Source organism: Nematolebias whitei, chromosome 7 (genome assembly GCF_014905685.2).
Source record: "Nematolebias whitei isolate Nwh7 chromosome 7, NemWhi1, whole genome shotgun sequence".
In the NCBI taxonomy this organism is placed as follows: domain Eukaryota; kingdom Metazoa; phylum Chordata; class Actinopteri; order Cyprinodontiformes; family Rivulidae; genus Nematolebias; species Nematolebias whitei.
This window is the reverse complement of record NC_056504.1, coordinates 7,698,665-7,714,225: the sequence shown is the minus strand read 5'-3', so window position 1 is coordinate 7,714,225 and position 15,561 is coordinate 7,698,665. Positions and strand designations below refer to the sequence as shown.

The 15,561-nt window shown below is 40.4% G+C and overlaps 1 protein-coding gene across 2 annotated transcripts; it reads right to left on the bottom strand.

Annotated features, from left to right (window-relative positions):
- Positions 1–7,550: 7,550 nt before the first annotated feature.
- aggf1 (angiogenic factor with G patch and FHA domains 1) lies at positions 7,551–13,283 on the bottom strand. Of its 2 annotated transcripts, XM_037678594.1 has the most exons (16): positions 13,206–13,283; positions 13,060–13,121; positions 12,714–12,922; positions 11,832–11,931; positions 11,420–11,757; positions 11,137–11,268; positions 10,835–11,035; positions 9,802–10,219; positions 9,517–9,625; positions 9,310–9,361; positions 9,119–9,220; positions 8,871–9,036; positions 8,715–8,794; positions 8,498–8,625; positions 8,318–8,417; positions 7,551–8,208 (listed from the first exon to the last, which is right to left on the bottom strand). In XM_037678594.1, exons 3-16 carry the CDS (start codon positions 12,909–12,911, stop codon positions 7,966–7,968), a joined length of 2,367 nt encoding a protein of 788 aa, XP_037534522.1. In that variant the 5' UTR covers positions 12,912–12,922; positions 13,060–13,121; positions 13,206–13,283; the 3' UTR covers positions 7,551–7,965. The 2 variants fall into 2 exon arrangements, with proteins under 2 accessions (XP_037534522.1, XP_037534524.1); XM_037678596.1 differs by having other exon boundaries at positions 13,060–13,272.
- Between the last annotated feature and the right edge of the window lie 2,278 nt (positions 13,284–15,561).

Here is a 15,561-nt window from a genome sequence, read left to right as displayed (position 1 = left end):
TTAATTATGGTTTGTCCTAACGTTTTCAAATATAAATACTAAATGTACCAAAATAACCAAAATAAATCCATAAAATGCAGAAATCCATGATAAATTCAACGCAGTGGCTGCTGTTTCAACGTTTCCTTGAGCTGACTGTTGACTTTGTATAATTAGACTGAACTGAATATCAGGTTGACATGACTCTGGTTGGGATTTGTTTCTATATAAATAAAGCTGAACTGAACTGGATACACCAAAATAAACCAATTAAGGCATTGTAGGTTTATGAAAAAAAGAATGTGATAAAAAAAAATGCTTACCCTCTGAACTGTATTGGTGTATAAAATGTGTGTCAGCCTTATATGGCACTGCTGTGTCTTTAAAGCCCACACTGTTTTTGGCTCCATGCCCAGAAAGTTTATTTCCCATTTCCCATAGCCACATGGACTGGACCCGGCCGCGTAGAGAGAACAAGAACCTTCCGTCTGAGAGCAGTGGATCCAACAGCAGCCTGAACCCAAAACCCTTTAACTCGGACTAACTGAGCTCAACATCCCACCTCCCAGTAGATCTGACACAGCCTGTGGTTCCTCAGCAAGGAGAGGTAAGATTTACTCTTTAAAAGTGTGACAGCTTTAAGGTGCACTGTCATAAAGTGGTGCACTGTCATAAAGTGGTACGCTTGTGTTTTAAACTGGGTTTTATGGTTTTCATCTGCTGACTTTTGAACAGTTATTGCGTGAATGCTCAGTGCGTTCGCTGTGTTTGGTTTAAAGGTTCTGCTGCCCCATGAGAGCTATTGTCTTTGAAAAACAAAGCCTCTTTTCACAAATCTATAATACCCCTCAGTGGCCAGGCCAGCAGTATGTGGTCTTTGTGATGTGAGCTACTTCTTGTGTGCCTATAAAAAAAGACATATTCAGTAGATAATTCACTAAAAGCTTGCATACATGAATGATTTTGCTCCCAAAAACGAAACAGAAAAATGTGAATGGAAAATTTCCAAGCCGACTGGTCTATATAAACACCCAGATAACTGGTTAAATTATTGGGTCGTGCAGGCACTAACATCCACTATCTTCTTGTAGTAAAGTGAGTGGGCTCTGCAAACATCCTGGCTTGTTATAGTGGAAAACATTCACACAGAGGCTGGATCAGTGTGCTGCTGAAGTCTCTGGACTGTAATTTTCTGTGGAGATGAGGTCACAGACAGACACACCCAGAGGCTCAGGCTCTGAGCAGGAAAGACCAGGAGTGGAAGACTTTCAGCCCTGGCCCCGAGTGAGTCACTTGCTGAGAGGAAGCTGCTGTTCGTTGGAATTTCCACTCAACTTGGAGCAGAGGAATTTCAGTCTGGATGTGGTGTTTAAACTGAGGCACAAAGCAGAGTAACGTGCACGGGAGGAGTCAGCATGAGACGCAGAACAGCTCTAATGAGGTCACATATGGAGGTGTTGATTGTGTTTATTGGCACTGACAAAAAGACAGAAAGAATGGGAAGAGGCAGAAATGAAGATGTTGAGGTTCTCCTTAGGAGTGACAAGGATGGATAAGATTAGGAATGAGATCATCAGAGGTGCAGCACAGGTTGAACAACTGGGAGATAAAGTTAGAGAGACCAGACTGAGATGTTTTGGACATGTCCAGAAGAGGGACAGTGGGTATACTGGTAGAAGGATGTTAGAAATGCAGCTGCCAAGAAAAAGACAAAGAGGAGATACATGGATGCAGTTAGAGAGGACATGGAGGGAGTTTGTGTGAGGACAGAGGATGCAGAGGACAGAGTGAGGTGGAGGAGGATGACTCGCTGTGGTGACCCCTGAAGAGGGAATAGCCGAAAGAAGAAGAAGGAGAATGGAAATAATTATTTTGCAAGTGTACTGCTTTTTAAATGTGTTTGGAATTCTACTTGTGTTCTTTTCTTTGTGTCAAAAACCTGGAGTTAGATGACCTACAACTGATTCAACCCACATTTCCTGGTGTCTTCTTTCTTTCTTTCAGAACCGTCTTCTTCCACCTGCGTAATATCGCTAAAATTAGAAACATCTTATCTAAAAATGATGCAGAAAAACTGGTTCATGCATTTGTCACATCTAGACTGGACTAGTGCAATGATTTATAATCTGGGTGTCCAAATATTTCTTTTAAACGTCTTCAGTTAATCCAAAATGCTGCTGCCAGAGTCTTAACTGGAGTTAGTGGGAGTTATGGAGGTATGTCTCCAGTTTTAGCTTCTCTCCATTGGCTCTCAGTCAAATACAGAATTGAATTCAAAATCTTACTTCTAACCTACAAAACTCTCAACAACCTAGCTCCATCTTATATTACAGATCTTAATGTTCCATATTTTCCTAACAGAGCACTTCACTCTCAAACTGCAGGCTTACTCGCATTTCCTAGAGTTTCCAAAAGCATAATGGGAGGAAGATCTTTCAGTTATCAGGCTCCTCTCTTGTGGAACCAACTTCCAGTTTCTGTCCATTAATCTGACACATTGTCCAGTTTTAAGACTTTCCTTTTTGATAAATCCTATAATTAGAGCTGGCTTGTTATGCTGCTATAGACTATAGACAAACTGACCTCATTTCTTAAAATGAATTGTCAAATTGAATAGTTTTCATTTGATACTATTTCTATCTTAACATGATTCTAGACCTGCCATTGTGTATCTGTTCCTTTCAAACCCAGCCAGTAGAAGCAGATGGTCGCTTGTCCTGAGCCTGGTTCTGCTAAAGGTTTCTTCCTCATGAGGGAGTTTTTCCTTTCCACTGTCGCCTTCATTCTTGCTCAAGATGAGCGTTCTGTGTTGGGAGTTAAATTTAAAGTAATCTGCTCCTCAGAAAATTAATGTTAACTTAGTTTTTATATGTAAGAATGTTTCTGTTCAGTGCCCTGAGACGACTTCTGTTGTGACTGGTGCTATATAAACTGAACTTAACTGAATTTCTGCAAACACTCAAAATGAACAGAATCTATTAAGAGTCACTGTCAGAGTTTAAAATAGTACAGTCTTGTATTTTTTTCTTATAACTTTGATTTAGAGAGGGCCAGAAGCTCAGATTTAGTAGCTTAATTATGGTGGATGCAGAAATGGGAGGTTTGAGTCAACATGAGATTGTTTCTCAAACTTCTGGTCTTGTGTTCCTAAATAGACTCCCATCTGAGATGAAGACAGACTGAAACTGAAGTGAAAGTGTGACAGTGAAGTTACTATTGACCACTAACCTTATCTGATGCCTGTAATCCTCCTTCTAAAAACCTGGACATACATCTTTATTTTTTTTCATTCAACCTTTATTTAGACAGGTAAATCCCATTGAGCCTCGAGGACTCATTTACAAGAGAGACCTGAAATCTATAAATGGCATGTACTGTATTAAGTTTTAGTTATTCACTTTGTTCACACTATACTGTCTTGTTTCCCTACTGATCTGGAAGCCAGATTGTGCAACTTCCTTCCTGGCTGTAAAAAAAATAGTACATGATTTTGGGGGGACTTTCATTGTCTTAACTTTGTGCCTACGATCACTGGTGTGGCTCATAGCTCTTTAAGTCCGTCAGTGCAGATGACACACAGGAACTTTCTTTTTCTGCACAGCTTTTAGATGAACTCTAAAGCACTTTGTGTTACTTTCACTTGTTTAAAAAATGCTCTACAAATCAAGTCCCAGTGGTTGATACGGCACACATGTCCCAGCAGAGTGCAAGTCTTTCATCTGATGCCAGATCATAAAAACCTGCATGTCTGCACAAGTGTGTGATTATAGATTCATGTAAGAACCAAAACAACTTTTGTCATTGCTGTAAAGAAACACTACCTTTTAATGCAGTTCAGATATAGTGCACTCATCTGCACATTAGCAGACAATGCTTAAAATAAAACTGAAAAATCCCTTGACCATTATAAAGAGTACCGCATACGCCACATTATATTCCCATCAGCAAACTGTTTTACAGCAATTTAAAGCAAAGACCTTGTACAACCTTCGACCTTGATTTGTGACCTTAACCTTGAAGCTGGGATGATTAAAATTGTATGCAATATTTCTAGTGAAGATGCACGTGTATATCAAGTTTGGGTGAATTATCGTGAGCTGATCAGAAGTTATGGGCAGGACAAGAGAAAGTTTAGATTATTTTCAAGAACGTATTTATGCATCACATAGTTGTGTTACTGATTGCACCATGTCTTAATCTTGTAGTGTGTGCTTGGAGAAATGTGAACAAACATTTGCATGAGGAGAGAGAGATGAGTCTACAGGGATGTAGACTTTCCTGCAAACAGGATGTGGAAGTGTTCATTCACAGCCACTTATTGTTATTGTTGTTTGTTGTGAAGCCTGTACATCTGATAGGAAGTCGTCGTTATTCTATCAAAGCAAATTCATGCAGAATCTGCTTTCTGAAAGTAATCATTGGATGTACATCTACAGCTGATTGACCTTTAAGGCTAGCAAACACAAAATTGTCTACAACTCTGTCACTTTTGTAAAGACTGACCTCAAATTTGATGTGGTAGTAGCTGAGAGTCATGTGCAACACATACTTTGAGCAATAGCAGGGCACATAAAACTGCAGGAGATAATAGGGGTAAAGGTAAGGCCTTTATTTTTTAATTTAACAAACATAAAAAATTTTTTTTTATATATCTTTGGATGTATTTTTCATTCAACCTTTATTTATACAGGTTAATGCCATTGAGCCTTGGGGACTCATTTACAAGAGAGACCTGGTTTTAACAAAGAGAGTATGATTCTGCTATTTAGTTTTATATAACCAATTTATTTTCTGACAGCAAATGAAAAATTCCACCTTTGTTTAAAGTGCTTGGAGGTGCTCCGACACAATGTTGATAACTATGGGACAAAAATGTAAAAGGTGTGCACACTAAAACTTATGCAAATACATGTCTAAAGCTCTGCAAGGTACATCTATTTTTCTGATTCTGACATGTTCTATAGACATAATTTTAGAAAATGATTGCAGGTATCATGCAACCATTAGGGCACCACACTGAGGAGCATCTGTGAGCTCATTTTAGCTCGAAAAATATTCAGTTTATTTACAAAGTGCCAAATCACAACAGAGGTCATTTCTGGGCACTGAACAGAAACATTCATATATAAAAATAATAAGTTCACATTATTTATCTGAGGAGCAGCTTTGAGTTTAACTCCATCACATAACTCTCATCTTGAGCAAACATGAAGGCGACAGTGGAAAGGAAAAACTCCCTCATGAGGAAGAAACCTTTAGCAGAACCAGGATCAGGACAAGTGGTCATCTGCTTTGGCCAGCTGGGTTTGAGAGGAACAGATACACAATGGCAGATCAAGAATCACATGTTAAGATAATATCAAAAGAAAACTATTTGATTGTAACAATATTTTAAGCACATTTTAAGAAATGAGGTCAATTTGTCCTCCATTAGTCTAAGTCTATAGCAGCATAACAAGCCAGCTCTAATTATAGGATTTATCAAAAAGGAAAGTCTTAAAACTGGACAATGTGTCAGCCTTAAAGACAGAAACTGGAAGTTGGTTCCACAAGAGAGGAGCCTGAGAACTGAAAGATCTTCCTCCCATTCGACTTTTGGAAACTCTAGGAACTGCAAGTAAACCTGCAGTCTGAGGGCGAAGTGCTCTGTCAGGAAAATATGGAACAATAAGATCTGTAATATAAGATGGAGCTAGGTTGTTGAGGGCTTTGTAGAAGTAAGATTTTGAATTCAATTCTGGACTTTACAGGGAGTCAGTGGAGAGAAGCTAAAACTGGAGATATGATCTCTCCCACTAACTCCAGTTAAGACTCTGACAGCAGCATTTTGGATCAACTGAAGACGTTTTAAAGACGTATTTGGACACCCAGATAATAAACCATTGCACTAGTCCAGTCTACACATGACAAATGCATGAACCAGTTTTTCTGCATCATTTTTAGATAAGATGTTTCTAATTTTAGTGGAAGAAGGAGGTTCTAGTAATGTTTTTAATGTGGGGGATTAAAGACGTGTCCTGATCAAAAATAACACCAAGATTTTTAACATTAGAAACATTTTTAACAAAGAAACCCCCCCTTTTTTAATCGCCTTTTAAAAAATTAATCTCACAAATGCAAATACCTGAAGCATGCATCAGCCAAACATTCACTGTTTACCAGTTCAGTTTGGTACAATGTGTGTTCTTAAGGGGGTTTACATTCGACCAGTCTGTGCGCAACAGACATTTTGTCAAAAAATGTTTCAGTTCTTCATAAATTGTATTTTTTTTTTCAATCAACTCATTAGTTTCTTATAGTTAAAGCAAACTTGTTTACTTTTTTGGCTATTTATCGACCATTTTTGTCTTTGTCCTTAATTTTCATCTCTGAATTGAGTCCTTTAAACTCACACAAACGTCATATTGTTTCAGCTCTGACCCATTCCACGACTAAACACAGAACCTGTTTGAGCTTGCTCATGACTGACGTTTGCAAAGAAGTGCTGCCACCTCGGAAATTATTCTAGTTCTTTCTGTGAATGACGTGAAAGTATGATCCCCTTTCTAAAAAATAGATTGTTGTATTTGATTACTTCTCTGATCAGATGAGCAACAAGGCAAAATATTAAAGCACATTAGGGATTCACCATGTGTCATATATCACGAGAAATAAAGCTCAAACCAGGCTGTTTTACAAGTTTGCATATCACTTCCAAAAAACATCCATTTTCACTGCATTTGAAAGTAATCCTACGTTTCTTGTGAGGAACTGGTAAAGCCACATCTCTCAAACGCTCTGAGCCACGCCCCGTTTTATCTCATGACTTACATCTTTTTATGGCCAAGACTTTCTATCTGGCAACAAAGCACACAGGCCAGTCCCTCCCAGTTTTATTTCACTACAATATGACAAACTTGAAGCGCAGTTGCATTTAAGGAGGAGACTGTGTGGCTGCCAAGCAAAGGTGGGTGGTCCCGCCTGTCAAGAGAAGAAAACAGACAGCGGCACACCACAGCTACCTGCTGAACTGTCAGAGCTGCAGAACATGCAGAGCAGCTGAGGGAAGCTGCGGTTCCATCTGTCCATTGACCGAGAAGGGGGATCAAAATGGGTGGAACTGTAAGTCAGAAGAAGGGCATCAAGCAAACCTTTTCAAGGAAGTCCTCCAAACACACGTGAGTCAACTCCGTTAGCGGTTTGAAGCACCTTTACAGCACTCGAGTTAAATTCTGTTGTTGGTTAAATAATCCAGTTCTATATTACAAGGATAGTTTAAATTAAAAACCATAAACCCCAAGCTTTTCCAATAACAGAGCACACAGTGTTCGTTTCAAGTGTGGTGTGTGACTGAAATGTGTTCACATGCAAATATTCACACACCCTCAGAGCAGCCGTAGATAAAGCGGAGTTCAAACGGGCTGGGAAATGTTTGCACGCTGAACTTACAGGAATGAAGCAAACAAGACACAAAAAGATTAAATCAGATGAAGTGGCAAACACGAAGCAAACAAGATGTCAAGAAAAATCCTAATTTATTGGTCACGTTGAGAAAAAAAGGGCTTGTAACTCGTTTAACCTGATCTCTTAGGATTTTGTCAGAAAAGGTCCACAATCGTCTCCTTACGGTATGATCTCACTGTGAGAAATAGAACCTGGATGTGTCAATATTTGCTTGAGACAGCTTGCGTTCTTTTAATACAGCGAGGCACGGCAGCTGCTCAGCCTTTTCTGTAGGTCGCACCGCGCCGATCTTGGATTTTTCTGACACACGTAAAAAGGCAGATTACAGAACATTGTCTAATTGTGTTGCTGTATCTCACTCAAGTTTATACTGATGGAAAATCATAATGTGGTCACAGTTTTAGTTAAATTAAAAAGTTCTGCTGGTAGCCGTCTTTACCAATATATTTTAAGTCAAGAAGTAAAAAGAAAATAAGTACATCAGTTGTCTTACAAAGTACAGAGACTCCCTTTGTTCATTAAACCGCAGCACGTTTTGCTCCTTTAACTCGGACCGTCTGTTTCAACGCTTGGCTGCGACGCCTCCGTCTCGTCTGATTTCAGCCATGCTTGAGGAGACTTATTCTTCGGTGTTTTGGTAGAGTCAGACTGGCAGGTGTCAGCGAACCGTTCACGGGCTTTCTCCCAGTTTGTATGAGACTTGGATTTGGTCACAGACACATTGTCCACCGACATGACGGCACCTGCTCCCAAACCTGACTGAGGCTTCCTAATCTTGAGCTCGATCTGTGGAGATGAGAATGACACGAAGAAGAAAAAACAATTTTGTTGATTAGATTAGATTTTTTTTTTAAAAGAACCCACAGCAACAAACGTAATGAGCAGATTATCTTACTGGGTCTTTCATTCCTGTTCCCTCTTTACCCAGCCCCTCTCCTTTCTTCCAGCCCATCTTTTCCAACATCTTTCGGCCTTTATTGACCTCACTGATCTCTCTTTAAAACAAAAACAATATACAATCCGTATGGAAGTCTGCCATTTCAGGAGCAGTTGCAGTCACAGTCGAGTTACTCACTCGTGTACTGAGGCAGGGGCATCATCTCGTTGGAAAACACCCTCACTGCCCACGATTTGGCGTCGAGACTCGGCTCTGTCCTTGTATTTGGGGTTCTTCAGGGCTTTGGTTTCCTCGTACTCACTGGTCTGTGTAGTTAAAGACAGAAATGTGTGAATGCATACACAAAAACACACCTTGATCCCCCCGCCCCCACCTCACCCAGTTTAACACTTACTTGCAGGCCATATTTGGCCTTCATTTGCTTCAGCTCTTTCTGTCTCAGTGATTCTTTATCCTCTTTGGTGAGACCAGGGCCTTTAGAAATTAAACAGTAATAAATCACACTTTAATCAATCTATACAAATCTGTTTCCATGCACGCGTTTTCTCACCGGTGTCGTCCTCTCTCTTGTGCTTGCTGAGGTGAGCCATCACTTGTCCGGGCTCACAGCCATCACAGGTGTCTGTACCTGAGTGGATGTGGAAGGACAGCACAGTCTCTCCCATCTTGACTTCATCACCATGCGTCAGTGCACATGGCTCAGACTTGGTTTTGGGCTGCACAGAAGGAGTTTTACTGAGAAGTTTATAATTTATTTGGATGTTTTTGCAGTTTTTGACACAGAGGCAACGTGCTGACCTGTAATATGCGGCCGCCATTGATGACTGTTCCATTCTGGCTCCCCTGGTCCACCAGCATGTAGCTCTGCTGTTCCTGGTCAAAATACACCTCTGCATGGAACTAAAATCAAACAGACTTAGCATTTAGAAACAATAAATCGTCTTGAATGAAACAAAAGATTAACTTGCAGGTAAAGTGGAGATGGGTACCTTGCTGACGCCCATTTCTGGTATTCTAACTGCATGGTCCATATCTTTCTCTCTGTAAGCAAAAGAACCGAGATGACAGATTTTCACTTAAGCCATGTGGTTCACTTACACGGCTGCACCACTTTGACTTTTTTAAAGATATGTGCTTGGTATGAAAGGGCCTAATCTTTTTCTGAGGAAGGACTCGGGACATTAAAAAAGACAAACCTGCCAAATGTTGCTGGAGAATCAGCTGTGATGATGAACAGAGTTCCCACCTGCAGCACTGGAGACCTCACCACCGTCACTCTAACACATGGAGGCCAAATGCTCCTCACTGTAAGACAAACCATCCGCACTATTACTGGAGCATGTCAGTCTCAGAAAGATACAGAACATGCAACTGACAAATATTTCTAACATCAAACTACAAATTAATTACATTCACTGGCCCAAAGAATCTGATCTGGAAGACGTGCTCCGTACATGTCAGTTTCTTTGACATCCTCTCACCTTCTTGGCTCTGCACTTCCATTTCTGACTCAGGACTTTCCCTGGACTTTTTAGAGCTGGACGATGATGAGGATGAGGGGGTGGACTCCCGGTCTTCCCTCTCTGACTCTGTGATCTCTCCCTCTTCTGGTTCACTGTTGCCTGCCGACTCATTGCTCCGAGACGACTTCTTTTTCTTTTTGTGCCTTTCTGATTTTGATTTCTTCCTCTTCTTTTTTAGTCGGCCCTTGTCCTCGTGGTGTGAACCGTTTTTGAGCTTCTTTCTCTTTGATGGTGATCTGTCCTTTTCTTCTCGATGTTTAGAAGAGCTTTTTTTACTCTGAGCAGAGTTCGGGCTGCGAGACCTTCGGCGTGGTTTTCGAGATTCCACATGGTTGTTTTCATCTTGTTCATGCTTTGGGTCCTCTGACTTGATTTCCTACCACCAGACAGTCAGCAGTGAGAATACCATCTCTAGTGACTGCAGACCAGCTGACTTTTGACTCTTTGACCCCAAAGCTCGTCACAAAATCTCACAACACATCTCTGAATACAAATTATTAGATTGTTTCCCCAGATTAGTCCAAAAATTACAGGAAAATAATTAACCAAGGTTAATGACCCTATATATCTGCTTTAAACATGTCAAGTGCTTTCTGTATGAATAATTCCACTCAGAGGCACTGAAATCAGCGTATGTTGAGTTTGATTATATTTAAAACTAATGCATACGATAAAAGGAAAAACAATCTGAAAATAATAAATGTATGATCGTGTTTTGCAGTGTAATACTAAAGTTATACCTCTGTAGGAGGGAGTTTTCCAGTAAGTGGAAATCTTCATTTTAGCCAAAGAGTTAGTCACATCTTGCACCTAGATCAGAGGAAGTCTTTTAGTCAACTAGGCTTACATTACTGCAAAATGAAAATTGTACTTTTTAAAGGCCAAGACCAATAAAAGTCAAGAAAACTTTAAGGGAATTTGCAAAGTCAAAAGCCAGCTGTCAGCTATAAAAATGTTCAAGTAATCTACTTAAGTAGTGTCTGTTTCATACCCGTTCATCCTGATGTGATGTTTTCTTGATCCCTTTTTTGAACTTTCTCCATTTCTTGTCAACTTCAAATGTTTCTTGACTTGGATCAGCAGTGCTCTGTGCAACAGGCATCTCAATCCTTGAGTGAAACTGATACCGTCCGCTCTCTGCATCATAGTAGTAGTATATACCCGTGTTGGCATCATAGTACAACTGACTGACCTGTGTTAAGAGGAAAAACATGGATAAAATTTGAAACATTATTATTAATAAAAATGTTGACCAAAACTTCCAAACTTAATGTAAAACAAAAAAGCTCTAACCGAGTCATAGTAGAAGCATGTGCTGTGGTCATAATACATCCCAGAAGTCTCATCAAACACAAACCCAGTCTGGGTCATAGCTTCCTCAGCAGTGGCCCTCAACATGTCAGCAATAGATCCTCCATCACCTTCCTGAAACAGACAATATTTTGGAAATATACGTCAACTTAAAAACATGAATACAATTTATACTTAACCAAAACAGATGTATTTAAATAAGTAAAATTTTGATAATTACTACTACAGCAAAAATGTTTTACAAAACAAAATTCATGAAACAAACCTCAGCTGCAACTACTTTACTGCTATCAGGTGGAGCTGACACATCTGTGGCTGCTGCTTCGTTTGTTGGTAAAACCTCTGCTGCGCCGCAATCAGCAGCATCCACTGCTGTTGCTGCTGCGCCGCAATCAGCAGCATCCACTGCTGTTGCTGCTGCGCCGCAATCAGCAGCATCCACTGCTGTTGCTGCTGCGCCGCAATCAGCAGCATCCACCGCTGTTGCTGCTGCGCCGCAATCAGCAGCATCCACCGCTGTTGCTGCTGCCCAGTTCAGGTTTTCCCGAGAGTTTGTCCCTTCAGCGTTTTGGCTGTAGCCTCCATAGTAATAGTTGTAGTAATCTAAAACAAAAAGTAATAATTTGTAACATTTTAATAAGTTCTGCTTACTTTGCCAACTTTATGTATGTACGCACCTGTTTCTGTCCATACGTATTCTTCTGTCTGAGTTTCCCCGTTTACTTTGTCTTTATCCTTCTTCTTCCGCTCATGAATCTCTACACTCAGTTGGTCAACCTGAAGCAATGGATTTATTTTTTAATAAAATGACAGGCATCACGTTTTAAAGCTCTAAAATCTACAATAAGTTACAAACTCAAAGTGGCACACGTCAACTATGTTCATAAACAAAAAGCAAACCATTAGAAATTATTGTACTTTCACAAATTCATAAAGCAGAGGTGCTTTGCCCTCACTTTAAATTCGGTGAAGGAAGACGGCAGAGGTTTAGAAATGGCCTAAAGGAACACTGACATTTAGGACAATTACAACTGAGGAACAGCTTCTACCCTGAAGCTGTTAGACTCACGTATCCCTAATCAGGATCAGGTGATATGTGCTGCTGATTATCCATGCTGCTGATCTCATGCTGCTGTATTCATTCATACTCATCTACTCACAGACTCATGTTCGTGCTGCTGTTGATCGGCGTGTTACGCACCATTTGCGTTGCTTAGCGTATTTCTTAGTTTATATCTTAGTTCCTTATTACCGTTTCTTTTTACAAGTTATATTTTTGCTATTGCTGGATGTAACTGGGACCCTGCGTGCACAATTTCGTTCCACCTCATGTACCACATGTGATGCGAGTGATCATAAAACCTACTTGAACTTGAATTAGAGCAAATATCGACATGGCTAAAACTTTATTACCAAATTATATATCTAATATAAGGTATGATAAACATATTACCGACTATAGTGAGCTATTAGAAACTCTTGAACTGTTAAAATAGGACGTGCAGCGTGCGCGTCTGATCAGATTAAATACTAATTTCTTGGTGTTAGAGAGGACAGACCTGTTTCCTGAGGTCTTCATTGTAGCTCTCTGTGCTCTTCTGCAGCCTCTCCGAGTGGCTCAGCTGCTTCTGTAACTTGGCCAGCTCGGCTCTGCACTCCTTCAGCTCTTCTTTCAAGGACTCCACTTTCAAACGGAGCACAGCCACCTCGCACTCATTTTCTGGTTCTTCTGTACCATCAAGGTCTTCGTCCTCCATAATGCCTAACGCTGAAACAACGCATCGGTCAAGCAGGCATATTTAAACACGATTTCTTAACTTGGTTACACAACTACGCCACTTGGACCGAGCAAACCTGTTAACTAGTTAATTATCTCGCTTGTGCTTTTTTTTTTTTTTTCCTTACCGTTTGCCTCTTTTCCGTCGGGCAGGAGGTGAATTTGTCGTCAAAGCGGCAAATGAACCGACCTGAAAGTTGAAAATAGACATCTTGTAACTGTCATGTGTGTTGGACAGAGCCGAGTACATGTTTTATGATAATTAGACAGTTACAGTTGACAGCTGAAATGTTTACGGTCCACCACCCTGTTTAGCGGCCGCCATTAACTAACAGATAAATGACGTCACAACGGAAGTTACTCTTCTTCGGGTCTGGAGGACAGCGCGAGGCTCTTTGTCGCCATCTTGTGACAAAAGTTAGCTGATTCTTTTTTAATTTTCTGTTAAATTTATTGCGCCGTGTTTCAAAGTACAGTCCGGTAAGTGTCCCTCCGACGTTTTCTTTTCTCTGTACATTATTTTACTGTGTTGTATTGTTTATTTGTATTTGTACTCTTGCCGAGTTTTAGCCTAAAGCTAATGTCCATGCCAAATCTCCTTGATGCTTGTCTAAACTTTCCATTTATACTTGGCCAACATTTTGTGTTTATGTGCAAATATTCATTGTTGTTCCAGACAGTGTTAGTTTTATAAAGTAACAATTAAAAGAATTAACAGGGAGCAGCACTTTCAAAAAGGTACAACAGCCATCTGTCGTAGCTCAGGAGTGGGGCTATAATGGCTGCATTCCAATTCTGCCGCTGCTGAACTTAAAGGAATGCAGCCCTCATCAATACAGTACACCTATCTTTTATTCAAGATGTGAAAATGGCCCACTTTATGAGAATGCATACATCTGAGTTAACATGAAACTAATGGTTATAACGGTGATTTGGATGAAGTGAAAGGTGATTGTATCCAGTTTTTCATATATAATCAATATGAAAAGCACTGTGCCCATCTGAGCAATTCAGGTTGTCATCTTTTAGCGTATAGATTCATGGACAAACAAGCTAGAAGTATAGATGTTTTTTTAATGCTCTAATTTATTTTTCACATCATTATCCAGCCCTGGAACTTAATAAAAACTAATTTCTTGCATTTCAAAACTACTTAATGCATCATCTTAATCAGTTTTATAGGCAATATAGCTCCAAGTCTTAAGTCAAGTCATGTCAGTACATTTTCTCCCACTACTAGGGGCTGAACGGTATTAGAAAAACTTGTGAAGTGCGATTTTATTGTTTAATATTGCAAAGCTGATATAAATTGTATTAAACCCACATTTTTGCCCCGCTCCCCTCAGGAAGGAGGTTGAGGAGCATTAAGGGTAGAACCACCAGACTGAGGAACAGCTTCTACCCTGAAGCTGTTAGACTCATGAATCTCTAACCAGAATAATCACTGTGAAAAAAAAAATCACATCCTGTCGCTGCTGATCTGTTTCATGGTGATGTGTTCATCCGTGCTCATCTGCTCATGTTCGTGCTGCTGTTCGACGTAATGTTTTTATGCTATTAGTGCTTAGTGTATTTTAGTTGATGTTTTTCTTAGTTCACATCTTAGATGTTACTGTTTTTCTTTGACATTTTATTGTTGAATGTAACTGGGACCCTGTGTACATAATTTCGCTCCACCACATGTACCACATGGGGTGCGAATGACAATAAAGAATCTCTGACTCTGATTTTCTTCATGCTTCATTAAAACCAAGAGAGGGTCTCAAGGCCAGTGAGAGTCTGTTGAACAAGATATTATTGTGATGCAAAACCTGAATGAATGATTCTTGAAATGTGATTTATGGCAGCCCAGGCAGTTTTTTTTTTCTTTTTGCAATACTGCTATAAATTGTAATAATACATATAAATAAAGTGCTATATGTTTTTCATCATTGTATGTTCCCATACAAAGATGAAATTGGTTCTCTGTATTTAACCCATCACACCTGGGATGCACCCAGGTGGAGCAGTGGGCAGCTATGTAAGCTGCCCGGGAAGCAATTCGGGATTGGGTGTCCTGCTCAGAGACACCACGAGATGTGGAATGACCGGGGATTGAGCCCAGGACCTTTGGGTCCCGAGTCGACTGCCCTTCCCCTACACCATCTCGGTCCTTAGGAAAATCCCATTGAGATTAAAAATCTCTTCTGCAAGAGAATCCTGGCCAAGACTGGCAGCAGCACACAGAGGTTACAGAACATTCACAGCAAAAACTGAAAAAATTAACACCGTCATAAATAAATTAACTAGAAGATTCCTCAGTTAAGGGCAGCACAGTGGCACAACTGGTAGAGCTGCTGCCTCTCAGCGAGCAGGTCCCTGGTTCAAATCCCAGTCCGGGGACCCCTCTGGGTGGATTTTACATGTTCTCTCTGTGCATGCATGGGTTTTCTCCGGGTGCTCCGGTTTCCTCCCACAGATCAAAAACATGCATGTTAGGCTGATTGGTAACTCTAAATTGAACCTAGGTGTGAGAGAGTGAATGGTCGTTTGTCTCTATGTGTCCCTGTGATGGGATTGCAACCCATCCAGGGTGTACCCCGCCCCCTCGCACAGTGATTGCTGGACATGGGCACTGGCGACTCCCGTGA